At 39.7% G+C, this 27,673-nt stretch overlaps 1 protein-coding gene across 6 annotated transcripts; it reads left to right on the top strand.

Annotated features, from left to right (window-relative positions):
- Positions 1-235: 235 nt before the first annotated feature.
- Tmem237 (transmembrane protein 237) lies at positions 236-27,673 on the top strand. 6 transcript variants are annotated; one of them, XR_010050991.1, is made up of 13 exons: positions 237-398; positions 1,932-1,963; positions 3,621-3,677; positions 10,363-10,521; positions 14,522-14,642; positions 15,558-15,715; positions 17,894-18,017; positions 18,370-18,561; positions 19,392-19,465; positions 20,395-20,485; positions 21,199-21,320; positions 23,047-24,937; positions 25,066-27,673. XR_010050991.1 is itself a non-coding variant. In XM_063259579.1 (12 exons), exons 1-11 carry the CDS (start codon positions 307-309, stop codon positions 21,295-21,297), a joined length of 1,194 nt encoding a protein of 397 aa, XP_063115649.1. In that variant the 5' UTR covers positions 236-306; the 3' UTR covers positions 21,298-21,320; positions 23,047-27,673. The 6 variants fall into 6 exon arrangements, 5 of the variants coding, with proteins under 5 accessions (XP_063115649.1, XP_013000677.1, XP_063115646.1 ...); XM_063259579.1 differs by having other exon boundaries at positions 236-398; positions 21,204-21,320; positions 23,047-27,673; XM_013145223.3 differs by having other exon boundaries at positions 10,384-10,521; positions 23,047-27,673.

Genomic DNA, 27,673 nt, shown 5'->3' with positions numbered 1-27,673 from the left:
CGTGATTGCAGCTGCGCGCCCGCCGGGGTCCCAGCACGTCGCTCCCGAGCCAGAGGCCCTTCCACCGCAGGCTAGTCCTCGCACCGTTTCCCAGCTGGCCACAGGCGCTGAGGTACTATAACCGCGGAAGCTGACTACTAGTCTGTCACGAGCGCGCGGCCCGGCCAGGGGGCGTCGCGGCGCAACCTGATGACCCATACCACCAGAGCGCGCGGTCCGCCCGGGGATAGGCTTTGCGACGCAGCCTTATGACGCAAGGCACCGAAGCGCGCGGTCCGGCTGCGGTGGGCTTCGCGGCGCAATCTGATGACACGTAGCATCAGGGCGCGCGGCCCGGCCGAGGATGAAGCTGCTTGCTCCTGGGCGCAGCTTCTAGCGCCATGGGGAAAACACAGGTGGTGAGCGAGATTTAGAGGTTTTTGCGCGGTTAGGACGTTTGCCTTCGGTTGAGCCGCCCTGGAGGTTGGGTTTCCAAATGGGTGGGACGTTACTGATACAGGATTTTTGAAACGCGAAGCTAAGTAGACTGGATGGTTGGATAGACAGAGAGTCGTGACGTCCGTGGAACAGTAGCGCGTGCCTGCTGCCCTCTTCCAGTTGTCATTTTGACTGCTGGGTAATACTGACACCTGCCGTGCCATAATCTTTTGGCATCTGTATTAATCTGAGTAAGGGGCTTGCAAGCCCTTTAAAACGAGCGTCTTCTGCAAGCAGCATGAGGTACTTGGGATATTAAATTGGCTTCTAGGCATTCCTGCTAGTATTTCATTTTGAAGGATTCCAGAATTATGCTTACGGTCTATTTCCTGAACTGCAAACATGACTTCTTGTTCAGGTAAACCAGGATGTACTTAAAGTCTATTTGAACTTTAAAAAAAAAAGCATATTATCATGTGGCGTAAAAACTCTGTTAGTTTCCCTCTTAACCTAAAAAAATCCAGGTTCTTTCCGTAGGCCTTCAAGTCCCTTTACTGACCCGGCTCCTGCTGCCCGACTTTGGCAGTGGTGCTGCAGTCTGGCTGCCACCTGGAGCTCTGTGATCCTGCTCCTTCCTGGGACATTCGCTCCCCATTGCCTGAAACTGTCTTGTTTTTCAGTCAGGTCTCAGCTTAAAATTCTCAAACAGATTTATTCTCTTAAGTAAAGCAGCACTTCTCATTATCACCTATACATTTATTTTCATGTATAAATATATATTTTAACACGTATCTAACATTATCTTCTAATACATAACCAACAGAATGTAAGTTTCATAAAAGCCATGACTTTAGTTTTGTCCTTATTCCTGCTGTTTAGGATAGGGTCTGGCCTGTACATAGAAATATAAAGCTAGACATTTGTGGCCCATCTCTATAATCCCAGCAACTTGGGAGGCTGAAGCAGGAGGACCACTTCAGGTTCAAGGTCAGCCTGGACTACAAAGTGATTTTTTTTTTTTGTCTTTTTCTTTTTTATCAGTACCGGGGATCGAACTCAGGACTGCACACTTGCAAGGCGTCTAAGACGCTTATGCCTCTGAGCTAAACCCCCAACCCCAACAAAGTGATTTCAAGGCCAACCTGAACTGCATAGCACAACCCTGTCAAAAAACAAAACACAGAAAATGTGAATTTAAAAAAAATTTCAAAAAACTAAAAGAAAGCATTGTATATATTTAGAAATGGCAGAACAAATGGAAGCTCACCCAGTATTTCCCAGGCTTCAGAGATGACTGTGATTACCAAGAGATTTGAATATAAATATCTGATCCGTTACATTTTTCTGTTATGTCCAAATAGCAAGCTTTTGAAAGAAAAATTTTTTAGTATTTAAGACACACGAAAGTTAAGATGTTCTAAGGGCTGGGTATTTAGCTCAGTGGCATAAGCACCTGCCTTGCAAGCGCACAGTCATGACTTCAATCCCTGTGCCGTTTTCTCTTTTCTCCCTAGTGTCCTCCACGAGCTCTTCCACCCATACCGAGGTAAGCTTAATTTACAGTAATCTCATCAATGAGTTTTAGAAATATTAAATGAGTAAACCAGAAAAATTGACTAAGGCTATTGAAAAATAAGCAAGTGAAAACTAGTAAACTGAAAAATAATGACCAGTAGCATTCAGAAAAATTCCTTGAACAACAACACAAAAACAAACATGAGGCCAAATATATAATGTTCTATTTAAGAGCCTGAATGTCAAGGTGATAGAATAATGGACCCATTTTGAATGTTTTAGTGTCTTTTCAGACTGTCTTTTGCTTGCTGGAATAATTTCCTCAGTAAGCTGATTTTAATCAGTGACAATAAGTGTTGTTAATCTGCTAAATCCACTTTATAAATAGACAGTAGGATATATGTATATACCCAGCAGAATAATTAATTTGATTAGTGCTGCTAAATAGCTTATTACTTATAAATAGTAGGCTAGCTTTGTAAACTAGCTGGCATTCTTTGAAAGTTTTATTTTAAATTTTTAGTGATTTAAGTCAATTTTTAGTCAGACAAAATTGGCTTCTAATTAATACTTCCCTTTTTTTGTCTTTTTCTTGCTGATTAAATTTGTTTGGTGTTGTGTGAAGTGGTGTTAAAGGTGAGTTAGTTTATTGTTGATGTAAGATTTTCTAAATGTAGCACTTAGCATTGAAAATAAGTTTGAAAGTGGGGCAAGGGGTATGTGCCTAGAATCACAGCTACTTTAGTCTGAAAGAGAAGGATTTTGAACCAAGATATTCAAGGCCAACCTGGGCAATATAGTGAAATCATGTCTCAAAACACCAAAAACCAAAAATAAATTCAAAAAACAAAAATAAATTTGATTCCATAATTTTTTCTCTTAAAATTAAAGCTAAATAGTACAATTTATAATGCTGCAGTATTTATATGTTAAATCATATAAGTTCTCTTTATTCTTGAATGGAATCACCCAAACCATTGATTGGTTTATAGCTCTGTAATAGAGGCTGGACCTTCATTTCTCTCTCTCTTTTTTTTTTTTTTTTTTTTTTTTTTTTGAAGGGGGTGAGGGTAGGGTCTCACTATGTATGGTGGCCACAGCTGCTAGCTTTCTTGGTATGTTGGCTCCCAAAGGACACAGATCACTTTTCCCATGAAGTACTAACCAGATCCTACTCTGCTTAGCTTCTGGTCAGACAAGGTTCAGTGCCTTGAAGGTGGCTTGGCCTTAGAAATATGTGGATCGGGGCTGGGGATTTAGCTCAGCGGCATAAGCGTCTGCCTTGCAAGCAGACAGTCGTGAGTTCGATCCCTGGTACCGATTAAAAAAAAAAAAAAAAAAAAGAAAAGAAATATGTGGATCACTTCTGCTCACGGTCTAGTGGTCAGAACCAGTCATAGGCCATCCCAGAGTGTAGCGGGCTAAGAAGTGTAGGGGACCAGGTGAACATTTGTTGAGCCCACTTTCTGTGTCATGGTCATAAACGTCATTGACTACCAGTGCATTACGAGTGCCACGCAGTGGGTTATCTTAGCCTTGTCAGTGTTTTGCTTTCTTCCCCTAAGCTGTAGAAGTTGGCTAGATCCAAGGAAGGGAAAATAATTCTTCCTAACTAAAGATTCTCTTCTGACTGTTCTCTGCATTGAATTTTAAATTGGTTTTTCTTTTAATATTTTTCTGTTTTATAGATGATATTCCACTTAGTCATCCTAAGAAAAAGAAGTCTAGACCAAAAAGCTTGAGAGGTAAGTTTTTCTCTGTCATTTAGGACTGCAAGTTTTCCCAGGATCACAGACATGATAAACATCACAGATCAGAGAGAAACATGGCTCCCAAGTTATTGCTGTGTTGAGGACAGGCTTAAAGCCAGTGTGAAGCAGAGTGAGTGTGTGTGGGATAGGGCCACTGCAGCCGAGAGACTATTAAGTAGCATTCATGACATACAGTGTCATGACGCCCACGTTCTGACGTCCTCAGTGCTTTTGGGCTCTGAGGTCATTCAGAGACAACAGAAATTGTTTTAAGCTGTGCTGGTGGCATGGCGTTCTTAAATCCCTCTTTCAGTCAGAGACTATGAATTATAGCACAAACTTAGAGGCAGGGCCGCTGCATCCCTGTGTGAAAGCTTCAATAACGCGCTGGTCTCTGAAGTCATTTTTGGCCTAGTTTTCACTGATAACCCTGGGTATTCTGTTGGTTGTGTTAGTCACACTGAACACATCCACAGTCCAGCGTCACCTTCAACAATTCAGTACTTCTTGTTTACAGCTAACACTACGATTTCCCTCTTAGGCTTAACCTCAGTCACCTGTAGTCTTTTGGGTTAGCCCATTACTCATACCCTCTCAAGCCTGAAGCTCTGTAGTGATGCTCTTTTTCTTTCCTAAAAAGAATCATGTTTCATAGGAACTGTCTTGCCTCCTTTATACAGTTTTATGTGTTTTTCTCTCTTTCTTTTTTATACCTACTGTATACTCGTGATTCTTTGCCTCTCTTTACGTACTTTCCCCTACCTAGAACTTCCTTAATGTTTGCCATTCCAGTTTTTTGTTTTGTTCTGTTTATTTTTATATTTTATTATGTTTATTGGTACATTTTAGATATACATAATGACTATATGTTCATCATCGGGAATTTATGATTCACAATTTGATTCCTTCTTTTTCCCCAATAACATTATTTCACAGAATTAGAGAAAATAATCCTAAACTTCATTTGGAACCAGAAGAGACCAAGAATAGCAAAAACAGTTCTGGGCAACAAAGGCAAGGCAGGAGATATCAAAATACCTGACTTGAAATTGTACTATAAAGCTACTGTAATAAAATCAGCTTGGTATTGGCAAAAAAACAGACCTGAGAATCAATGGAACAAAACAGAAGATATAAACACAACCAGGAACACACTCAACCACTTTAGCTTTGAAAAAGAGGCCAAACGTGTTCACTGGAAGAAAGATAGTCTCTTTCTTCCAGCTGGAAAAACTAGCTCTACACATGCCAAAGATTAAAATAATGCATACCTTTCACCATGTGCTAAGCTAAAACAGAATAGATCAAAGGTATTAATACTCAAACAGAAACACTAATTTGCTAGAAGACAAAGTAAGTAGAAATCTCAAAGATATAGGAGTAGGCAGAGTTCATGAACAAAAACCACAAGTCATTCCCAAAGGCTCTTAAACTACTTGGTCAGGTATAGTCATAACAGCAGAGGCTGGGGATTTAGCTCAGTGGCATAAGCACCTGCCTTGCAAGCAGGCAGTCGTGAGTTCGATTCCCGGTACCGAAAAAGACAAAAAAAAAAAAAAAAAGTCATAACAGCAACCCTACTCCATTGATACCAAATTCTGTCTTGGTTATTTTTGTCTTATGGCTCGGACAAAATACCCAACACCCAAAATGAAGGAAGGGAAGATTTATTTAGCTAACAATTTGTGGAGGTTTCAGTCCATACTCAGCTGACTCCAAAGCAGGGTGGCGTGGCTAAGGGGAACCATTCATGGCAGTCATAAACAGCAAGAGCAAACGGGGTGGAAAACGGCAAAGCGTGCCTCCTTCCTTCCCTTATATTATATGCTGGCTACCTGCCCCTGGGCAGGTGGAGCGCTCAATGCCCCCCTCACCAATCCCACTGGGGGCATCCAAACACAAACCTGTTAGATACCAAGCAGGGAAATAGCTGATTCAAATAGAACCTCTAGTCCTAGTTTTTTGAGGAATCTACACTGATTTCCACAGTGGTTGTACTAGTCTGTACTCCCACCAACAGTGGAGAAGGGTTCCTGTTTCCGCACGGCTCCATCAGCATATGTCTTTCTGGAGTGAAATGGAATCTGAGCATTGTTTTAATTTGCATCTCTCAAATGACCAATGGTGTTGAACATTTTTTCATATATTTGCCATTTTTACTTCTTCATCTAAGAAGTGTCTTTTCATTTTATATGCCCATTTTGGAATTGGATCTTTAGACTTGGGAGACTCTGATTTCTTTTTTTTAGTTCTTTATTCTAGATGTTAGTCCTTTGTCTGAGGAACATCTTGCAAAAATTTTTCCCACACTGTGGGTTGTCTCTTCACTCTGGTGGTAGTTTCTTTTTATATGCAAAAGCTTTTTAATAAGATGAGATCTCAGTTGTTGATTGTAATATTTCCTGTGTGATTGGGGTTTTGTTCGTAAAGTCTTTGTCAACATCAATGTATTCGTAGTTCTACCTATTCTATCATCCATCAGGTTTAGGATTTCTGTTTTAATATTTAGATCTTCGATTCATTTTGATTTTAGTTTACAGCATGATGAAAGATATGGATCTAATTTTAGTCTTTGGCAAGTAGAAAGCCAGTTTTTCCAGCACCATTTATTAAAGAGGCTATCATTCTTCCAGCGAAGGTGTTTGGTTTCCTTGTCAAAGATAAGGTGGCTAAGTATGTCTGGAGTTATTTCTGCATCTGCTTATCTATTCCGTTGATCCTCAGGTCTGGTGTTTGTTTTTGTGCCCCCTCCCCAGTACCATGCTGTTTTATATTTTAGCTTTGTAGTATAATTTCAAGTCAGATATTTTGATGCCCCCTCCCTTGCTTTTGTTGCCCACAATTGTTTTTGCTATTCTTGGTTTCTTCTGGTTCATTAGGATTATTTTCTCTAATTCTGTGAGATAATGCTATTGGAATTTTGATCAGAATCTTATTAAATCTGTATAGCAATTTTGGAAGTATAACCATTTGCGCTATTTTGGTTCTTCCAAAACAAGAATGAGGGATGTCTTTCCATTTTCTGATGGCCTCTTCAAACTCATTTTCAGGGTACTGTTATTTTCAATGTAGAGGTCTTTTACTTCTTTGTTAGATTGGTTATCTCTTTCTAGACAGTCCTTCAGAACCTTTTGGAATGCTGGTTTGGTGTTCATAAATTTTCTCAGGTGTTCTTTGTCATAGAAATATCTTATTTCTTCTTCAAATTTTGAAGGATAGTTTTGTGTGGTACATTGATCTGGGTTGGAGGTTGTTTTCTTTTAGGGCTTGAAATACTTTATTCCAAGCTCTTCTTGTCTTGAGGGTTTGTGTTATAAATCTGCCCTGCATTTATAGGCTGATTTTTCTCTACCAGCTTTTAATATTTTGTTCTGGTGTTGAATTTCTGTAGTCTTAACTATGATATGCCTTACTGTAGATTTTTTTTTTTTGATCATGGCTAATTGGAGTTTATATGCCTTACTTATGTGTGTGTCAAATTCTTTTTCCTTGCCAGGGAAGTCTTTTTGCCACAATGTCTGAACAGGGTTTGTTTTGTTTTGTTTTTGAGACAGGGTCTCACTATGCAGTTCAATCTGGCTTTTGACTCACTTTGTAGTCCAGGCTAGTCTTAAACTTAAAATGATCCTCTTGCCTCAGCCTTCCAAGTGCTAGGATTACAGGAATGCGTCACCATGCTCAGATAGTGTATATGTATATATAATTTGTACTGTTTCTTGCTTTTCAATTACTCTGATCAATATTACATTATTCTTCTTTGTATCACCTAGCAGCTGCTGGATTGATTTCTTATGGGTCCTTGCTTTTTTTTTAATCGGTACGGGGGATCGAACTCACGACCGCCTGCTTGCAAGGCAGGTGCTTATGCCACTGAGCTAAATCCCCAGCCCCGGTCCTTGCTATTTTTAAGAAATCTTTCTTTTCATGATCACTAAATGCAATCCTATCTTCTACATCTGAAATCTTGTTCTCACATTGGCTCATTCTAGTGCATATACTTTCAATGGAATTTTTAATCTTCTGGATATCTATTTGATATCTCCTGGACTCCATTTCTTTCTTATATTGGACATTCATAGTTTCCATCATTTTCCTAAGCTCCTTCCTCTGTTTGTTTTATCTGTATCTGCTCTAGCATCATTAATCGTGTCTTTCATTACAGTCACCATCTCTGTAGTTATCTGAGAAATTATTTCTTATTTGATTTTTTCTAGAGCCTTTTTCATCTGCTTAGTTACTTCTGTTGTTACTACTTCAGAAAGACCACATGGGTGACTTTCAAATTGTTCCACTTCCCTGCCCTCCGGGTTTGCCTAGGACATCTGGGGTTTCATCTTGTTTAAATGTCTTCTCATTTTATATGTTTTTTCAGTTTATTTCCTGGGTTGATTCTTGTAAATTGCCTATAGTAAATAGCTTTATTGGAAGTATTTAGAACCTTTAGGAAATAACTACTTCTCAGAGATACAGCTGGATTTTGGGTTTTGAGTCTGTTGCAAGATCCCACCCCTCCATTTTATTGGGGATGAGAGGTTGCTGCCTGCTTGGCCCAATCCCTGATTCTTCACACTGGCCTGTTACATTTTTTATGACCCTTAGGCAATCTGAGTCTTGCTCTTCCAGAAAGAACAACTGATTAGAACAATTGTGTCACTTTGGTTAAAGCAATACAATCAGGAAGCCGGGCATGGTGATGCCTGCCTGTAATCCCAGCACTTGGGAGCCTGAGGCAGGAAGATTGCTGCGAGTTGGAGGCCAGCCTGAGCTACAGAGTGAGTGTAAGGCCAGCCAGAGCTGCATAGTGAGACTCTGTCTCAAAAAAGATTAAATAAATAAATAAAGTGACATAATCAGCAATAACAATAGCATCAAACAAAGTCTAGAAAATGACTAAGGTAACTTACTTTGCTACCTCTGCGTGAACTAGACTTGTAATTATGTAACAAACTCCAAAGCAAACCAGATAATGGTATGCAGTAAATAAGCCCGCAGTATAGCAATTTTATCCTTAGGGGAGAAACTTTAAAAGGGGTTAGGGTTAAAAAAAGGAAATTTTGAAAAAAGAGTAGATTAGAAGCAAGGCTGTAGGACAAATAGATTCATGCAAACTTTGGGAAACTGATACAGAAGACAGAGAAAAAAGAAATAAAAACAAGAACAAAACAGAATAATCACAACAAAAAAATCTCTGGAAGCCATACATTCACATTCATATAAAAACAAGCAAGCAATAAAGAAAACAAATGAGAAAAAAGAAGAAAAAAATGTCCACTTCTAGGTATGTCTGTGCTGTGAGTGGTAGACAGTGTGGGAAGACAGAGTCTAGATCCATGTCAGCCAGGCCCAGCAAGCCAGCAGCAGCTCTGTGGCAGGTGAGGATCACCCCAGGGAGCTTGCACCTGGTTCTGCTGAGGTCTAGGCTGGCCTCATACTGAGAGGCAGAAACCAGCCCCACCCAACCTGCCTGGTCTTGGTGCCCACGTGGGCCTGAGCCTGCACATGGTGTGGGAACCACTAGGTGGAGCCAGCAGCCACTCTGATTCCCAAGCTCAGTTGACCTCTCTCCAAGATGGCCCCCAGCCCAGTGCCTTCTCTGATGGAAAGTCCAAATGGGACAGCTCAACAGCCACCATAGTCCATTGCAGTCCTCTCCGTCCACTGCTTGCTGCACTGGTGCTCTTCTCCGTGGAGGCCTCTGGGGTTGCCAGCTGTCACTGTGCCTGCAGTTTTAAGCCACCCCTCCCAAGCAGAGTGTCCAGGCTCAGGAGGAACGCGCCCCTTGTCCCTTCCTTCTTCTGTGTTGACGTCTGTTTTTTGCTCTCCTCATAGGCTTCAGTTGTCACTTCAGATCCTTCCGGAGCCCTAGGGACCCACTTCCCTCCTCCTCCTCTTCCTCGTGTTGCTGTATTCCAGTGTCTGGATACCAAATCTCAGGCTCTTTCTTTGCTGCTCAGCACATTACTGTCTTCCTGGAAGTTCAGTTTTATGTGTTTCTGAACAGTGATGTCAGACTACTATCAGAATGTGCCATAACTGTGGTCTCTTGTTCATTTGTATTATTTCAGATTTTTCACTGCAGACAATATTGCAATTCTGCTTAAAATAGTGGATAATTGGATATAAAAGATATTTCTTTAGGATGGATTGCTAGCTATGCAGTTGCTATGTAATGGATATGGGCCTTATTGATAGGAAAGGTTCTACTAAGTTATCTCCAAGGAATCTTATTTTCTGACTACCAGTAGTCAGAGTGTCACATTCTGAATTTGTAACAACATTGGACAGTGTCAGTCCTTTAAACTTTTTGTTATTTGATGGATAAAAGTAGCTTATTTTAGGTTCCATTTCTGTAAGTACTAGTGAGATTAAGTATATTTTGATTTGTTTATTAGTACGTTTCTGTTTTTCTTTTGTAAAGATAGGTCAGGGAATGTAGTCAAGTAAAATTCAAACCTGCCAAAATGCACTGAAGTTTCTTTAAATGACTTCTTAAGATTAAAATGAATGACTAAATGAAATGAGTTGTAAATCGTTAGCTAATTACTTATGTATGATGAACTTATGTGTTAAATTTGTTAATGAAGGACTGAAGTATGTAGAGTTGATAGAAATTGTTAAGGCAAGAGACAAGTAAGAGAATTATCTATGGTGTCAATTTGTATTCTCACTTTTTTGAAAGTTCTGAATATTGTGTCTGCAGCTAATGCTTCTTCAGAAGGCCTCGCAGATCCTGTCCTTCACAGGCCGCCTGAGGGCAGTGAGCCCCCAGATGCAGAACTCCAAGAGCACCCAGAAGCTCATGCTCAGAGGAGGCAGAAGAAAGCAAGGCCGCCTGCTGGTATGGGAGGAGACCACTTAGTCCAGCTGGATGTGGGCAGCGATACGTACCTGTTTGTTCTCATTTTCCCCTCATTTCCCATGGGTGGTTTCTCTGGTGCTTCATCATCAGTGCTGTCCATGTCTCTTTTGGTCATTTGTGCAGAGTTTATGAGAAGAGGGTACAAATTCAGAGTCCGTAAGAATTTAGTTAGTGATGAAATGGACACTTCAGATTGGTGGGAAAAAGCTAGATTTGTATTAACAATATTTTTTTTTTATTTAAAGAAAGATTTAACAAAACAGAAAATAGATCGAAATAGTACATACATTCAGAGAAAAAAAAGAGTAAGAAATCACTAGTTGATGTTGTCGTTTTACAAATAGTTGTTCAAGGTACAAAAGTGGAACATGTAAAGTGGCAATTCAAACAGAGAGACTGCAAAAAGTTCTAATCAACTGTCCAACAAAAACTTAGTAACATGGTTGTCATTCCTATACATTTAAACATACATGCAGTTATCCATATCTTCATTTATGTTTAGATTAAACAAACTAAAGCAGGTTAAAGTCATTTTGAACAAAGAATAATAGTATTGCTGGATTTCACTTCATGACACTCTGTGATCAGCACTGGGTACTTTAGTGTCTCCTTTTCTTCAAAGTATCTGTTCATTCATCAATTGTCATAAGATCAGTTCTCATAAACTGTTCATAGATTCTACACATGCATGGGTCTTAACATGTTTTTTTTTTTTTTAATTTTGAAAGTAGCAATTATGCAACAGCGAAAGACAGAACAAAGCCAATCGAGACAATGCTGTGAAATTGGTACAGGATTTCACAGTAGGATACTGGGATAGTAGTACTAAGTACTATGGTGTATCTCTTTAATTTAACAATAGCTATCCAGTCAATTACGTGTTGTTAAATCAAACCAAAAATAGAACATTGTAAAACGAATTGAGAATACTGAATAGAGCAAAAGAAATATAACAAAAAGTGAAAACAACCTATGCCTTCAAACAGAAGATAGAAGGAAATCCCCCATATTTGCTATACTGCATATGGTCATCCTCCCAAGAGATGTTGAAATATCTATCCTCAGTAGGTAAGGGGGGAGGGGACAGGTGGGAGAAGGGTGCGTGATTTTCAGCTCCTGTGGAAGTTGGCTCACAGGTAATGGTTCTCCTCCAGGCCCAAACTGCAGGTGCTTATCAAGAGGGCAGGTGAATAAGCTGCCCGAATCCCTCCATGACCGGAACTCTGGAGCTCTGTTCTCCTCCTGGCCCGAGTTGCAGACGCTTACCGAGACGGCGGGTGAATAAGTTGCCTGAATCCCTCCATGGCCGGAACTCTGGTTCTTGGGCCGGTTCTCTTCCTGGCCCGAGTTGCAGACGCTTACTGTATTAACAATATTATAAGGAAACAGTAGTCAATTTTATTGAGTTTTTCTGTGTCCAGGCACTGTTCACAAGGTGAATAAAATATTGTCATTTTTTGTCTATTGAATTGCCAATCCTTTTTGTCAAATTAGAAAATCCAGAATTAATGGGAATGAGTATACTCATACATTGATGAGAGTATAAATTGATGCGGCCTATTCAGATTTCTAGAAATAATTATATCTATGATAATTCAATGACACAAACTACAGTATGATTTACAAGAGTAGAAATGGGTAAATATCAAATCCTAACAGACTAATAAATGGAAACTGACAACTTAGACCGATTAAGAAACTTAATAGTAGAGCACGCATCTGAGTGTGTCTAGATGAGCCATCAAAAAGTGTCTAAACTAGAGAGGGAAAAAAAGTGCTTTAAAGGATACAACTGCAAGTGTGTTTAGGAGTATTAGATAGCTGACCATATTAATGTTTTTGGTTGGATCATTGAACACAACTGTTTGCAGTCTCTCTGTTTGAATGTCCACTTTGTGTGCTTTGATACTGTGACTTGAGCAACTATCTCTAAGTTGATAATGTGTAATCTATTAACTGGTGATTTCTTACTTTTTTTTTTTTTTTTGTAGTTCTGTATTACTTGTACCCTTACACCACTTTGTTTTGTTTTTTCTCTTTTTCCTTTTAAATAAAATTTTTTAAAAAAAAGAGTGTCTAGGGGCTGGGGATTTAGCTCAGCGGCATAAGCGCCTGCTTTCCAAGCAGGCAGTCGTGAGTTCGATCCCTGGTACCGATAAAAACGAAAAAGACCAAAAAAAAAAAAAAAAAAGAGTGTCTAAACATACACGTAGTACAAAGAGTGGATGTATAGCACTGTTAACAGTGAGGGGCTTTGGTTTTTGTTTTGTCTTTGAGACAGGGTCTCACTATGTATGTCAGCATGGCCTTCAACTCGTTATATAGCTCAGGCTGGCCTCAACTTCTTAGCTTCCTGAGTGCTGGAATTCGCACCACCCACATCTGGCTTCACTGATAGGTTTTTTTCGGAGGAGAAAGGGTGCTTTTTATTTTCTGCATTTTTGTTTTATTTTTCATGTACAGCATTTATTAACTTTAAAATAATTAGAAAAAGACAAAACTTTTGCTTGAAAAACATAAAAGGGAAGAGTAAAGATTGTGAGATTAGCTATCTCCTGTTACTATCAGACTCTCTGAATAATTTTTTACAAATTACTTTCCCTGTTGGTTTTTTTGGGGAACAGCAGCCCTAACTGGATGGAGAGATTGTAGAAGCAGAGGGAGAATTTGGGAGAGTACGACACAGTTGGGGAACCAGTGCAGCGGGTGCCGTGTGCCTGGCCTGAGTGGGAAGAAGCAGGGAAGAAGAGATGGGAATGGCTCTGTGACATGCTGTACCTCCTTGAAATGATCTGTCTCATCACTGGCATGAAATACAATTTAATGAAAGTATCCTACTAGTGATCCCATTAGAGTACAACCTTGAAAATCGGGATGGACACTAATACCTAGTTTTATAATTCATGAAATGTGTCTGCAACAGAGGTGAACATTTGTAGAAAATTCAAGACCAACTCAGCTTAAAGCCACCACGCACCTCACCCTGCAGCTCCATAGTACACTCAGCCTTGCCGTCTAGCTTTCTGTAGTTCAGGGTTTAAAATTTTTGTTTGATTTTTTTTGTTGTTTTGTTCAAAACAATGTTAGGCTTTATTGCCTGTCACTGTCTTTCCAGCCCAGGCTGTATTTTGTTTAAATAGGATTTGAAGGGGTCAAAGCCTTCTGGGGGGCTGGTGCTTCCAGCAAGAAGAGTAACTTGTGCCTGGCCTATGTGTGATACACAAGGATATGGCTGCTGTTCTTCCCAAGACTTGTAACTAGGGTTTGGAAACTTGGCTGGTAAATGGTTCCCTACGCTGATATGAAACTTTTCCGAAATTATGCAAGTGGCTCCCACTGTGCATTTGTGCAATATGATTTATGTTGAGCACTTAACTTCCCCTCTGGGAATCTGAAATTTTGGTACACATAGGCCTGTGTGATTGCCCCCCAAGGAAAACTCTGGGTGCTGAGATCTAATATGCTTCCTAGGTAGGGAGCTCGTCCTGCTTGACTGCACTGAGAAGGATGTTGGAAGCTGTCCTGGCTTCATCTGGGTTTGCACTATCAGTGTAGCGGAGCGTAAATTGACGTAAATTGACAGGCTGAGCAGGAGGATCCACAATTGAGACCAGCTTGGAATTTGCTCCATCCACTTTTTTTTTTTTTTGCCGATTTTGCCTTGTATCCTTTTGATGTAATAAGGTAATCTTGAGCGTAATGACTTTTGAGTCCCATGAATCCTTCTGACAAATCACTAAACCTGGAAGTGATCTAGTGCTGGGTTTTACATTACTTTTTTTTCCATGTTGTTTGACATTGTAGTTTCAATTATTTATTGAGAGTTTAGCTATATAAAGTTTTAAAAACTAGAAATTTGTAAAATACTGAAAATATTTTGGCCTATTTAAAACTTCGAAGTTCTCTTGCATTATAAAAGTCTTGTACATTACTTTTACTTATCTTAGTCATTTGAAAACACAATTTGTTTTATTTACAGACCGTGAGACTTCACTCACCCAAAAGAAGACATCTAGTCCAGCTTTATTACGAAATGAAAATGGTACTGATGTGAACCCAGCTGAGGAGGCAGTTACTCAAAAACCTCGAAGGAAGGCAAAGTAATAATTGATTCTTCTGAATACCCTCCATGGTTACTGAGATGCTTACCTCAGAGCTCCCAAATGGAGCTTCTCAGCAGGTTTTAATAGATACTGTGTCTGTCTCTGGGACAAGTAGTGTGACAAAATATCAGGTAAGCCAGTCCCATAGTAAATTCAAAAAGAGTGAAACCCGCAGAAAATTTTTAAAAATTAATATGATTATAAGTTAAAAGCCTAAGAAGCCATCTCTAAAAGAGACCAAAACAATGAAAAAATTTTATGTAAGCAGCAAAAAATTAAGCAATAAAGGACCTTAAAAATGGAAGATAATAAAATAGGCTGATTTAATTCCTCATGTTAATAGATCTTGAATTACAGCTAGTTCAACAGTAAGTAAAACCATGTTTTAGCCTAGGAAGATAAGTCAGATGAGATAGAATGGCATATTTTAGAGAGATACCCTGGAAATTACTTGACATTTTTGTTTATTTGAAAGTAACCCTGTTGCCAGGCATGGTGGTACACTTTGTAATCCCAGCACTTGGGAGACTGAAGCAAAAGGATCATTGTGAGTTTGAGACCAGCATGGGTTACAAAGTAAGTCCAAGGCCAGCCTGAACTGCACAGCAAAACCCTGTTTCAAAAAGACAAAAACAGTAACAACAAAGTGACCTAGGAATGGTGATCAGTGTGTGCACAATTTATGATTTCAGTCTGGAAAGAGCTTGTTCAGTCACTGCATTTTCCAGATGCAGTGGAAAACGGGCCCACTGAGTGCAGGCAGCCTGACACATAGGGTAGTTAGTAGAGGATCTGCTGCAGTCGGGAGCAGCATGCAACTCCATGCCCGCATTGTACTCATTGGTGGTTTCTTACGAGGCTCCATTAGGCCACAAGAATTACCAATTTTTCTTAATTTCTCCCTCATTACAGGAAAAGCAAGCCAGCAGAGGTGCAGTATGCTAATGAGCTAGGAGTAGAAGATGAAGACATAATTACTGATGAGCAAAGAATTCCAGAACAGCAGTCTAGATTCACTGCACCCATTGGAGTTAGCCAGCCTGTCGGAAAAGTGTTCATAGAAAAAAGCCGTAAGTAGTATCTTGTTTTGGAAAACAACTCTATAAAGGCACACAGGAAATCCTTTGACCTTAGATTACTTCTAGCAATCTAAATTAAGTGAATATTAAAAACATGGACAAAACCTATACACCAAGCTCATCATGACACTTTTATTTGTAGGGTGAAAACTGAAAACAACCTAAATGTAAAACAAGAGAATGATTTCAGAAAGCTGTGATTTGTCTGTATAATAAAATATTCTGCACTATTAAATGTGTAGGGAGAATTTTTCATTTCATTTCATCTAACATCTAACTCTGCACATATACACAGAGTTTAATCTCACCTATAGAAAAATGCAAAGGACAAAAGAAGGAAATATGACAAAATTTTAATGCTGGTTGATTTTGGGTTTGGGATTGTGAGTAATTATAAGAATCTTGCCCCATCCCCCTTCATTTCCTTCCATTTTGTTATACTTGACCTGTTTGGGGCCATTGGTAGTAGCTGTGGTAGTAGGCCAGATATTAATATAAATTCGATAAATAAAAGAAAATACATGTTGGGACTACCATGTTAAATAAGAAACACAACATTGTAGCTTTTGGAAAAGGTTTCTGACAATATATGCTGGTTATAAATTGGGTTTGCAATTTATTTTAGCTCAGGCTGCTACAAACAATACCGTAGACTGGGTGTTTAAACAATACATTTATTTCTTACAGTTCTGGAAGCTGAGAAGCAGGACAGTGCTGGTAGACCTGGCTATTAGTGATGGCTCCTTCCCAACTCCAGATGGGCACTGTCTTCCTATGTCTTTAGACAGCAGGGACTTCTGGTGTCTCTTCCCTTTAAAAAGACACTAAGAGGACTCTATTCTTGTGACTTTGTATAAACCGAATCACCCTTCAGGCATAACATCTCCAAATACCATCATAGTGGGGATTTGTGCTTCAACATAGGAGTTTTGGGAGACGCATTGTCCATAACAGTGTTTAACAAACATTTGTACAAAGCATGATCATGACCTTTCCTCCTCCAGTGCATACACTATGGATATATTGCCTAGAGGACTCGGAAACATAAAGTCATATATCTTTAGAAGCTCACAGTTTCTATTTTGAGTAAATAGGTTTAGAATTCTGTTTCCATAAGATTCTATCGCGGGGATCATGGAGTTTTTGCCTAGTGAAAAGAACCCCGTGGTTGGAGAGACTCCTAGCTCACCCCCAGCTCATAGTCAGTGCAGAAGTAGGACTTGCACAGAGTTTCATAGCTTCCTTATCCAGTGCCTTCAGGAGTACACCGTATGCTCATAAAATTTACTCCAGTCTCTTCAAGCATTATCACACAGTCCTCATTTTTTTCTTCCTGCTCTTAACACAAATTTTGCTACCCGATTACCTGACTATAAAAGAGACCAGTGGCTTGTGTCTGTTGAAAGTATTTCAGGAAAAAAAGATTCTTTCATCCTCCAACACACCTGCCAGCTGGGTTTGGCGAGGGTAATTGTGGGGACCTTTCTTGCTTCCTGAGATCTGTCCATGAATTTTTAGTTGACAGGAAGAAGGATAAGTCTCTGTTGATGTGAGCTACAATGCTGATATTGAGCATAACTGTTCTTAGGACTTTTCTTAACTAAGCTATGAGATTTCTTTCAGTACAGAAAGCTGTAGGCATTTGAACCATTGTACTTCTAAAGTCTCTAGCTGGATGTGATGGCACATACCTGTAATATCCTAGTACTTGGGAGGCTTAGGCAGGAGAATCAAAATCCTAAGTTTGAGTCCTGCCCAGGCAACTTAGTGAGACCCTGTCTGAAAATAAAAAGGGATGGGGTGTAACTCTGTATTGAGATCCTGGGTCAATCCCTAGTGCCACAAAAAAAAAAAAAAAAGAATTTTGTAAACTATGTCGTGTTAAAAGTTGAGTTGAAAGTTAATTATTGTGTTTCATAAATTCCTAAACTTGTTACTTTAACCTCAGTTTTAGCTGAGAAGACAGTCTCTTAACATTGCTTATTTTTTTAAAGATGATGAAATAGTATGTTTAAGCAGGAAAAACAACAAAAAAGCACTGAGTCAAAGAGAGTTTTTAGATAGAAAAACAGCAAACATTTTGCCTTGGCTGCGATCATGCTTGGTGAAGCATGAGCTGATGTTTCTCTCCGCTGTTTGTTGGTAATTGCTTGTGTTATGTATTCTTAGGGCGATTCCAGGCTGCTGATCGTTCTGAGTTGATAAAGACCACAGAAACTATAGACGTGACCATGGACATGAAGCCTTCCTGGACCACCAGAGACGTGGCACTTTCCATGCACCGGGCTTTCAGGTGACAACTTCGCTGGGTTTCACCATTTAAAATTCTCAGACAACCTGGCCATTCAATACCACTACCAAAACTGACAACTAAAAGTGACGTGTAGGTATATTTTTAAAACTTCCCATTGAAGTGAAACGACTGGCCTATCAATGTGAGTAAAAGGAAAGGCTTGCCAGGATGCAGTCTGTTGAGAGTGCTTAACCTGTGTGAGGCCCTCAATTTGATCCTCAGCTTTGGGGAAAGAAGATTTGTTCTCGTTTTTCATAATATGTTGAATTTTATTCTTATATGTCAAAAGATGTAAAAACTATTTAGCCTTTTATGCTAGTAACTTACAGCAACTCAGTCTTTTTCTTTGCAGGATGATCGGTCTCTTCTCTCACGGCTTCCTGGCGGGCTGTGCTGTGTGGAATATTGTTGTGATTTATGTGCTAGCAGGAGAGCAGCTGTCCAACCTGCCTAATCTACTGCAGCAGTACAAGACTTTAGCATATCCATTCCAGAGTCTCCTGTACTTGCTTTTGGCTCTAAGTACAGTCTCGGCTCTTGACAGGTGAGGCTTGTGAATCACAGTCCTTTAATTTTCTTTAGGAGGAATTGCTGAAATGCATCACTGACTGTGACAGTTTTCAGATAGAATTCCAGGATATTAATATGACAGTTAGTATCATTTTATGTCAGTCTTTAACTTACCTTAAAGTTATATCTCTGAAAACCATGTTTGCAGTGAGGTCATATTCACGCATACCAAGGGTTAGGAATGCAGTTTATTTGGGGGGGAATAGTACAGTTCAACCCTTAAAAGGGAAAAAAAACCTTTATTGCTTCATGATGTGGATAACAGAAAGAAGTAGGAACAAATGAACTTTGTAGGTCAAGTGTGTTTTCTCAGATGTCCCTAACTCTAAGGGAGTATACCTAAAACAGTCCTGTAGGTGGAGAATGTTGTGTGGTTTTTGTAAATAATATTCTCTTGCTTGGAGGTAGAAACTATAGCCATAAAGCCTTGTGACACGAGGGCTCCCCATCCCTAGGCCACGACCTGCACTGGCCTGTGCCACTCCTGTCACTTGCGACACCTCCTGAGCCCTGTCTGCTGTGGGCCGCACAGTGTTGGGTCTCCAGGAGCACACAGACCCTGCTGGGATCTGGGCTTTGTTCTCCATGTGAGAATCCAGTGCTTGATAATCTGAGGTGGAGCCAAGGACCCCTCTTCCCTCATCTATAGAAAATTTGTCTTCAGCAAAACCAGGGCCTGGTGCCAAAAATGTTGGAAACTACTGCTGTGATAGTCTGCAGCAGAGAAGGAAAGAATCATAGTCAGGAAAGTGAGTGAGTGTGAAAGTTTACAACTGCACCACAAGAAGCTTTTTTGTTTTCTAGAATTGACTTTGCTAAGACATCAGTAGCAATCCGAAGTTTTTTTGCCCTGGACCCAACAGCCTTAGCATCTTTTTGTAAGTAATAGTTTAATACTTAAGTAACACTGTAATTTTTGTTTGTTTGTTTGTTTGTTTGTTCGTTTGTTTTGCAGGGCCTTGTGCATGCAAGGCAAGAGCTCTACCACTGAGCCACATCCGAGCCATATGCTGTAATTTTTGAACCAAGAAAAATAAGATTCTAATTTTATTTTTAAGAAGTTTTATTGTTTTATATTATTACCCTTATAGAAGATTAGTGAATTTATAATTAAAACATGGGCATAATTTGGATAGTTTTTTCATCAGAGGTTCATTTAAATAATCTTCCACAGTTTAATTTATACATAAGTCCCTGTGTTCAGTCCTCAACATCAAAAATAAAATTTGAGTTGGGCTTGGTGGCGAATACCTCCCAGCACTCGGGAGGCTGAGGCAAGAGGATGGTTGCAAGTTCAAGACCAGCCTGTACTACAAAGTGAGCTCCAAGCCAGCCTGAACTGCATAGGGAGCCCCTGTCCCAAAAAAGGACAAAATAAAATAAAAAATAAAGTTTGATTTGTTTTATATTAGTTAATTTTTAGCAGTTTCACTTTATATTCTACTATAAATATATTCAGCTATAAATATATTCTACTATAAATATATTCAGGACTATAAATATATGTCCTCTCAGTAAGATACTATTTCACATTCTTTTAATAACAGAATACATTTTGTTTTGAGAATATTAATAAAACTAGTTTTGCGACCTTGAGCAAGTTATTTAATTTCTTAAAAGATGGTCTAGGTTCTTGTCAGGTCGAAAGATCCTCAGTACTCGAGTTACTATCTCTTGAAGTTGATGAACTGAATTTCTTCTATATCATCATTCACTAAGGGGATTACTTTTGACCTTTGTAATCTATAAATTAAAAATAAACTGGGTTATTAAAATTATTAGTAATTTCATTTGTCTTTTTTTTCAGCATACTTTACTGCTCTTATACTGTCTCTGAGTCAGCAAATGACAAGTGACAGGATCCACCTTTATGCATCTTCTGTTAACAGCAGCCTCTGGTATGAATTCAGGCAGTGGTAGTGCTTATTAATGATAAAACAGCAACAGTGGAGTGATGGTACTTTCTCCTCCATTCTTGTTCATGCTTTCCTCTGTAAATAATTATGCAGGCCCTGTTTTAATTCTAAAAATATTTCCAAATTTGCTTTAGTTGAGGGATAACTATTTTGTATATACCTGTACTGTTAACCAAGTGTTTTCTTCTCAAAAGTATGTTTTGGATTGTTCACACACCATGCAGGGGACTGGAGGAGCTCTGCCTGTTCCCCCAGTCGACAGTGATGGGGAGGGTGTTGAGGGGTGAGCAGAGAGAGCTGTGAGTGCCAAGTGCAGGCAAGAGGGAAGCTGCGGGCAGTGGGGCTCGGGGGAAACACAGATGGGCAGCTAGGGCTTCAGTCTGTCTGTCTGTCTGTCTGCTTGTTTATTTTATGAGTGGCTAGGAAATAGGTCAAGAGACCAAGGAAAGATGCTTAATTGAAAAAGGGAAACTGAGGAAATCTTTTTTGGCAATACTGACTTTCCATTTATGGTAATGTGCAGAGCACATCTATGTAGAGTTCAAGTAATCTTTGAGCCTTTATCTCCTGTTATAAATGGTGCATTCTGTAGGGAAGTTATGTTTTATTTTGTACTTGTTGTTTCTCTAAAATAGCTATATTTTGATATATGAACCAAATGAAGATATTTCTAATGTGCATTTCTGTACCTGTAGGGCAGCAGGAATCGAGGAGCAGATTCTGCAGCCGTGGATTGTGGTGAATTTGGTGGTGGCCCTTCTGGTGGGATTGTCTTGGCTGTTTTTGTCTCATAGGCCAGGCATGGATCTTAGTGAAGGTACTAAAGAAAAATAGTGTAAGAGAATCCTGAATCTTCTCTAATGATTTTATAAATTCTCCTATAATATCTCAACAACAAGCCAAGTGGCACAAACCTGTCACCCCAACACGCAGGAGGGCGAGGCAGGAAGATCTCAGTGAGTTCAAGGCCAGCTGGGGCCATCTAGTAAGTTCAGGGCCAGCCTGAACGACACAGTGAAACCTTGTCTTAGCAACAACAAACGCACATGTAAAATAAAATCATACAAGAGTGAAAATAGAGTCACGTAACCAAATGGCAGAAGCAGGGGCCCCTGAAGAGCCAGGTCTGACCCCCCCTCTGCGCGAGGGGGTCTCGGCCTGGAGCCTGTCAGGTGATGCGGAGAAAGGCTGCTCTTCGCCAGTCCCCACCTTCTTATGGAAGCATCTCTTAGTGTGCGGGGAATTATGCTCAGTTTGTGTGGCCCGTCTGTCAGACATATACTCCGGAGAATTCTGCTTGTTTTCTCCTCTACTTGGTGCAATTCCATCCTTTCCATGAAGTTACTCTTTATCAGAGGTGCTCAGTCTTACCTCTGCCGTGCTTTGCTCAGTGCCCACCATGCCAGTGCTTGGTTCTCACCCTGGCTGCCCAGTTACCAACAGCAGTCCCTGATCTTTGGGATCTGGAGAGGAAGAGTCCGGCTGGCCAGGCACCCCACAGCCTCCGTGCTGGCGGTGCTAGTGTCTAGATGCGGAGCTACCTCCATAGTGGCTCTGCACTCTCGCCCGAGTCTTTCCTAGGGATATTTTCTGGACTTTAGTTATGGTTTTTAAAGTATTTTGTTTAATCTTAGGCTTTATGTATTTGATGTTTTTCCTCTCACTTGGGATAATTTCAATTATTTAAAGAATTTTTCATGTAATTATATTGGAAGACTTCAATAGATCCTTAAGGTTTTCTTTTGCTTTGTTTTTGACATTTTAATTGCACCATCTATGCTAAACATTTTCTTATAAAAATGTCGTTAGGGCTGAAACTGTCTGACTGACTTCTGCAGGCTTCACCCTAAATCCAAGCCTGTCCTGGGAACCGTTCCCCAGAGCTGCTCTCCCAGGGCTCTGTGAGCCACGTGACGAAGTCCGTCCCTCAAAACATCAGCATGTGATTGTGAGGATGCTCCCTACCTGTGGCATTGCTTCCGTGATTAAATGGGATGACACACTGAAAATAACCTAGTACATGCCTAGTGGTACCTCCAGGTCCTTCCTCTGTATCTGTCCCCTGTATTAATTACTTTTCACTATAGAAAAAGACCTTGTAGCCATTTTACAATCTCAGTTTCTACCAGTGTCTTAAATTTCCTGGTAAGTTACCTCCATTGTACATTTTACTTTTCAGGATTTATAATACATGTAAAGCTTGAATATTTTAGCAAGTAGAACATGTACATTTGTTAAATATTTGAGTCAGGTTTTACTGTCAAGAATTCATGCTTGTCCTTGAGGGTTTTCTGCTTCTGTGTATTACATCAGTATTTCAAGAGACCATTCATAACTAAGCTGTACAAAAAAAAAAAAAAAAACAGATAAGGAGCTGGGGATTTAGCTCAGCGGCATAAGCACCTGCCTTGCAAGCGGGCAGTCATGAGTTCGATCCTCGGTACCGATAAAAAGGAAAAAGACCAAAAAAAAAAACTAAGCTGTGAAACTCTTTGAGGCACCAGGAAACTGTTGTAAGTGCGATCTGTTCATTTTCCTCCCAGAGTTAATGTTCTTCTGCGATGTGGAAGAGTATCCTGAGAAAAGCAGCAAAGCGTCTTCTTAGTATCAGCTCATCTGCAGAGGAGTGATGACCCAGTATTTTTCCCGCTTTTCAAAAAAAGAACCTTATAAGATATGTATATTTATACTTTTTTATTATTGAAAAATTTTTTGTGATTGAAAAATTTCTCAAGATTATGGAAACGTTAAAATTCTTTCAATTTATATGAAAAGTTAATTTCATTAGCCTTATTAATGACAAAAGAGAGAATGAATTAGAAATCAGCAGATAAAAGTATTTATTTCTTGCTCTCTCAAATTTAGTTATTTTCATATTTAGTATCTTACGAGTAATTTAAAAAGCTACCTAATGTTAGTGTTACAAAATGTAAATAAAATTTAATTACAAATTTAAGAAATAGAAGGTAAAAAAGGATTTTATTGTTTTGTTGTCTCCTTACTGAACAAGTTGAAATATAAAGTTTTGTCTTTTCTGAATCTGACTTAGTAGTTGTCTGTCATGTGATTATAATGTAATTTTAAGATGCTTTGCTTTATTGCTAATGAGACAGAAATAGATCTTTCTGTTTGACAGTTTTATAACCTAAAAAGTTTATTTCTCTTCAAAATCTGTAACAGTTATTCCTCCATCTGGTTGCTCATTGGAAACGTTTAGGGACATAGCTTATAAAATATGTAAAGAGAAACCAAGCTCCTGGTGGACCTCTGCAATACCCTTTTCTGGTAGGATTGTTTGTTTTGAATAACAAGAAATTAGAGCAGAAAATCTCTATTTCCTCACTGTTTATCAGGAAGATCTTTGGCTTTCCACTAACCCTGCTCCTGACCTGTGGCTCCTGCAGTACAAAGCTGTCTCCAGAGCTGTGTCCTGTGTTTTCCCCACTGGAAGCTCTGAGACCCAACATTCAGAACAATGACAAGGATGCTGAGGGCAGGAGTAACTCAAAGGCTGTGGACCCCAGCAGTAGAACTGTCAGGCCTGCCCTCATAAGCAGGCAGTGTGACGCTGTGGGCCAGAACAGGACTGACAGGTCAGTGGTAGGGTGGTAGGGACAGGTCCCCGAGGTAAGTTTAGATTGGTGTGAGCACCATATTAGGAATGTCTTTTGCTCTCTGTGAGGTGGGAGCTGCTGAGTAGAGTTTCCGTTTGCAGTCAGAGCTGTGAATCTGCTAGCAATTCTGAAGTCATCGTGCCAGTTCTGGCTTTCACTGGAGTCACCAGGGGTTCACATATGGCAGTGAACTGTTGAGGAAGGAGTTCACAATCCTCCCTGTCTGCAGATGCAAAGAAGATATGCTCGGCAGACCCGAGCTTACCACACCAGAGCAGTGTCATCAAGGAGCAACGTCGGAAAGCTGCTGCCAATGTGGGGGGTTGCAGGGGCTTCCCAGTGTCTACCAATTGAGTCCTCATCCCCAAAACGCAAATACAACGCTTTATACAGCAAAAAGGATAAAAATGTGATAAGAGTTTGAACCTTGAAATGAGGGTATTTTGTATATTACCCAGCTGTCCTAGTGTGGTTTTGTGAGCCCTGAGATGCAGAACCTTTCATTATCTGTGGGCAGAGAAAGTTGTATGCTAGAGAGTTGTGGTAGTGCTGGCTTTAAAGATAGAGGGTGCCATGAACCAAGAATTTGTGTGACCTCTAGAAGTTGAGAATGAACATTGCTGACAGCAAGCAAAGAAGCAGAAGCAGGGCTCTCAATCCCACAACTGCGAAGAATTGAATTTGACCAATGTTTGAGGGAGCACAAAAGCTGATCCTCCAATAGAACTTCCAGAATGGATGCAGCTCTGTGGATACCTTGATTTTGGCCCAGTGATACCGGCTCAAGGACATGCAGAACTAAATGGCAGATGTGTACTTTGTAAGTTGAAAAATTTGCTTCTACCATTTGAGAGAATAAGAATCCTACAGCTGTCACTGAATTGTGGAGCTGGGAAAGCTGGCTACACTGGTACTAGCATAGGCCTACTTCCCTTTGCCCTCTTTCAGGTAAGAAAAATATGACCCAAAGTTCATATCTCCTGCTGATTCCAGCAAACGTGATCCGCAAGGTGAATACGTACACATTCTTCATCGAGGAAAAACCAATAGTGTCTGTCAAAGACTCCTCTGACCATGATGGTTGAGAAGCATGAAAGTTCACTGCAAATGAATGTCTCCAGCAGGTGGGAATAAAGTCACAAGGATTAACTCAAGGCAAATTGCTCACCCTGAAAATATCAGACCTGTTGAATCTGAAGCTCTGAGAACAAGGCTTAGGTTTGTGGAGTGCAAAAATTAAAATAGATAAAACATTGTACCTGCTTTCTAGAAGCCAAGAAGCCAATTAGCCACAGATAGGAACAGGAAAGGGAAAATGTAGGAAAGACTTACGGGTGGGTGTGAGTAGGTGCTTCATAGGATGGGTGGGAAGGGGACCCAGGTGAGTGAGCCCTGAGGACTTTTTATTTAGAAATTATCAAAAATGTGGAAAGAGTATATCTATAATCTAGGTCAACATTGACATGATTATTAAATGTTTTGCATTATTTATCTAGACATGGCAGTGCATGCCTAGAATCCCAGGACTCTAAAGGCTGAGGCCAGAGGACCTGGGATTTGAGGACCACCTCATTAATTTAGTGATTTAAGATCCACTCTCAAAAAACCAAAGTGCTGGACCGTGGCTCAGATTCACGGGAAGGCCCCGAGTTCTTTCTGTCTCTAGTGATCCCTATCAGCACCAAAAGAAAAACAGCATCACTGACTTTTTCTTGGCATATCCCTTTTTCTTCAAAACGTTTTGAAGTATGTTGACAAACACCCATATTCCAAGCAGTTGGGAAGCTGAGACAGGAGGATCATCTTGAGTTCAAGGCCTGCCTAAACTATATAGCAAGACCCTGTCTCAAAAAAGCAATAACAAACAACAACCAAAAAAAAGCAATAACAACCACCAAAAAAGCCTTTTGAAATTAAGTTGCTAACATCATGGCTCTTCACCTGAGTATTTCAGCCTTCATGTTCTAAACATAATAATTGTCTGTAGACATAATACCAAGGCAACTAGAATATAATAATTCCATAATATCTCTTAACTGTCCACTCAGATTTTCCCAGTTACCTTTTGAGGCATAGTAAAGATTCACACATTTCATTCGGTTATTTTCTTTCTCATATTTTAAATTAATTGCCTTTTTTTTCCCATGATATTTTTTAATGAAAATTTTCACTGTGTGGATTTATCCAGTTGTATACAGAGATCCTTGTTCACTTTATGAATATCTCCTAAAAACCTTTCTTGAAAATAGAGTAACATCATAACCAGGATATTGACATGGATACACATAACCAATCTTACATAGATTTCCCATTTTATTTGTATTTTGTCAGTTTATGTTTAAAATCTGTACATTTGTCATTCACGGAACTCTGTGTATCTGCACAGTAGTCAAAGTACAACCATTTCAGAAACCACAAGAGCCTCTCATGTTGCTCTTTTAACCACATACATCTCCCTCTTGCACCCCAAACTCTAACCCTTGGTAACCATTAATCTATCTGCTAATTTCTAAAATTTGTCATTTCAATAATGTTGAGTAGGTCAGATCGCTGGGATGCAGCCTTTTGGAACTGGCTGCTTTTCTGTCCAGTGTCACTCCCAGGAGATCACCCCAGTTTTCATTCCTTTTTCTTGCTGAGTAGTAATCCAAGGTGTTACACCCTGTGCTTTGTTTTACCATTCACATTTGGAATAGCATCTAGGTTGACTTCAATTTGGACTATTAAAACTCCCATGAAGCTGGGTGTGCTGATGCATGCCTGTAATTCCTCCACTTGGGAGGCTGAGGCAGGAGAATCATTGCAAGTTCAGGACCAGCCTGGACTACATAGTAAGCTTAAGGCCACCCTGAACTGCATAGCAAGACTATCTAAAAAAGACAAGAGGAAAAACCCTCACGTGCACATTTGTGTACAACTTTTTGTGTGAACATTTTTGTTTCTGTGAGGTAAGTTCCCAGGCACACAATTGATGGTTCCATACAGCTACATACTTCCTTTTTTACGAGTGTCCTCTTAGTATATTTACTACCTTCCTATGACACTTTTTTTGGAGTGTCCAAGACTTTTGTTTTAGTATCATACTTATATTTTTGATTGTCTGACTTTTCCCTACGTTTCATTTGATTTTTTTCTCAATCTGAATTTTCTTTATACTGGACCTTAAGTCTCAATGTTTGATTAGATCTGATATTTTAAAACAAGATTATTTCCTCAATGCTGTTTTACACTTTTGTGGTTGCATAATCTGAATCTTGATGAGGGTCAGGTTCTGCCCCCCAAAGGACTATCTTTTGAGATTAATAAAATAGTGTGAACCCACTAATATGAATGTGTGAAGTAATACTTGGAGATGGTCAGTTCTGCCTTTGGCAGTTACGTCTACAAGGTCATACAACTTAATAGGAACTTGGCTTTTGAGCTGACCCTTAAATAGAATAGGTCCCAAATAAAATAGCAAAATGTAGTAATTTTGAGCTATAACAGTGCACATTGGAGATTGTTAGTATCTATATTAAATTCAAAGGCTATGGTCAATAAAGAAATTCTGGAAGTC

Source organism: Cavia porcellus, unplaced genomic scaffold (assembly GCF_034190915.1).
Source record: "Cavia porcellus strain 051 isolate PalLab524CR breed Dunkin Hartley unplaced genomic scaffold, mCavPor4.1 scaffold_12, whole genome shotgun sequence".
Classification (NCBI taxonomy): domain Eukaryota; kingdom Metazoa; phylum Chordata; class Mammalia; order Rodentia; family Caviidae; genus Cavia; species Cavia porcellus.
The sequence above is the reverse complement of the archived record's forward strand: the minus strand, read 5'-3'. Positions and strand labels throughout refer to the sequence as shown.